This window comes from Octopus bimaculoides, chromosome 4, assembly GCF_001194135.2.
Source record: "Octopus bimaculoides isolate UCB-OBI-ISO-001 chromosome 4, ASM119413v2, whole genome shotgun sequence".
NCBI classification, from domain to species: domain Eukaryota; kingdom Metazoa; phylum Mollusca; class Cephalopoda; order Octopoda; family Octopodidae; genus Octopus; species Octopus bimaculoides.
The window spans coordinates 140977182-140978714 of record NC_068984.1 but is presented as its reverse complement, the minus strand read 5'-3'; the positions used below and the strand labels follow the sequence as shown (position 1 = coordinate 140978714).

Here is a 1533-nt window from a genome sequence, read left to right as displayed (position 1 = left end):
GGGGGGGTGAGAATTTTAAGCTTTTGTTTTAAAAGTTTTCGTTTTGTAGATTCTAAAAAAAACAACAAAGTAACAGCAACAGCAGCAGTAGCAGCAGCAGTAGCAGCAGCAGCAGCAGACTCAAACTGAAGAAGTTCCTGGATCATGTTGTTATTGTTTAACCCTAGGTCATCCCAGAGCTAACAGCCCTATGATCAAAAATATTCTGGCTGTGACCGTGTTGTCTTTTATTCAGGACTGCATTATCTAGTGTGTCCTCTATGTTTTTGTAAAACAGCAGAATATGACTTGAGGAAGATAGTTGTTATTTCTAGCAAGTTAAATACCCACCCACTGGGCACCTCAGTGAATTCAGGACAATGTGAGAAGTGAAGATTATATGAATGTTCCTTATTAATTTCTAATGTACAGGTATCTCTTCCGTCACACTCTGTAAACGGCATCATTCAGACAGGTAGAAATGCACTGATTTGTGTAAACCAGAAATGTCCAGTTAATTTACTTTCGAATCTGGCCATTATTCGTTATTCTCAAGAGATGTAGCGAGTTGGTATAAGGAAGTCCATTGGAAAGAAATTAGGGTCATTCATTCGGAAAATGCTGTGAACCATGAATCTATTGGAAACAAAACAGATGTAATATTGTTTCTGTATGCAATAGAAAACTCATCATACACAAAGTGTGTAATATGTATGGAGACCCACAACAATTGGAGCAGAATTGAGTGTAAGAAGTAAGGAGGGAAAAGGTCATAGTGGGTGGTGGTGTGGTAGTGGTGGTGGTGGTGGAGGTGATGGTGGTGTTAGTGGTGGAAAAAGTAATGGTGATGGTTGGTTGTGTTAGTAGTGGTGGCTGCAGTGATGCACGGGGGGAAGAAGATCATTGCCTCTACAGGCTGTTACTCAGGAAATAAACTTGGCGACCAGTGAACCATCGCACATCTGCAGCAGACGTTGGAATCGGTCCTTGAAAGTAGTAATGTTCTGTGCTGTAGAAAGTGGCATGGACCTTGCCACGGTAACGCCAGCATCTAAATCATACATTGAGTTTGTGTCGACGTAAGATTGATTCTGGTTTGGCTGGTAAGCATAGTTGCGGTCAGTGATGGGGCCAGGGTTGTGTGGGTGGTATTGTAATGAATGCGACTGGTCAGAGTTCTTTTCAGGCCCAAATACAGCCTCATTAATTCGCTCTTTGGCTCCGCATGTTAAAGAAATGCCCGGTGGACTGTTAGTCAGCTTGTAGGAGTTGATTTCGGCAAGAAGTTGCTTGAAATGGTTGGACATTTCTTCATTAAACAGCTGTCCATGTTTAATGTGTCGGTTGAAAAGCAGTAAAGCACTGTGAAGAGAAAGAAATGAAAGACATTAAATTATCATTCCAGAAGAAAAACCGATTAAATGTAGAGAAAAGAGAGAGAGAGAGAGAGAGAGAGAGAGAGAGAGAGAGGTTGTTGTTACATAATTACATATGATACTTTCTACAAAACTGCCTAAAAGCACTAAAGCTGTATATATATATATATATATATAT

General features: G+C 40.4%; 1 protein-coding gene across 1 annotated transcript in view; it reads right to left on the bottom strand.

The window, feature by feature from the left end:
- Window positions 1–6: 6 nt before the first annotated feature.
- The window catches only part of LOC106882279 (protein YAE1 homolog), a 33053-nt gene continuing 31526 nt past the window's right edge, over window positions 7–1533 (bottom strand). Inside the window, exon 3 of the mRNA XM_014932897.2 lies at window positions 7–1341. Within this exon, the coding sequence (XP_014788383.1) occupies window positions 903–1341 (439 nt within the window). The 3' untranslated portion in view covers window positions 7–902. The remainder of the gene's footprint in view (window positions 1342–1533) is intronic.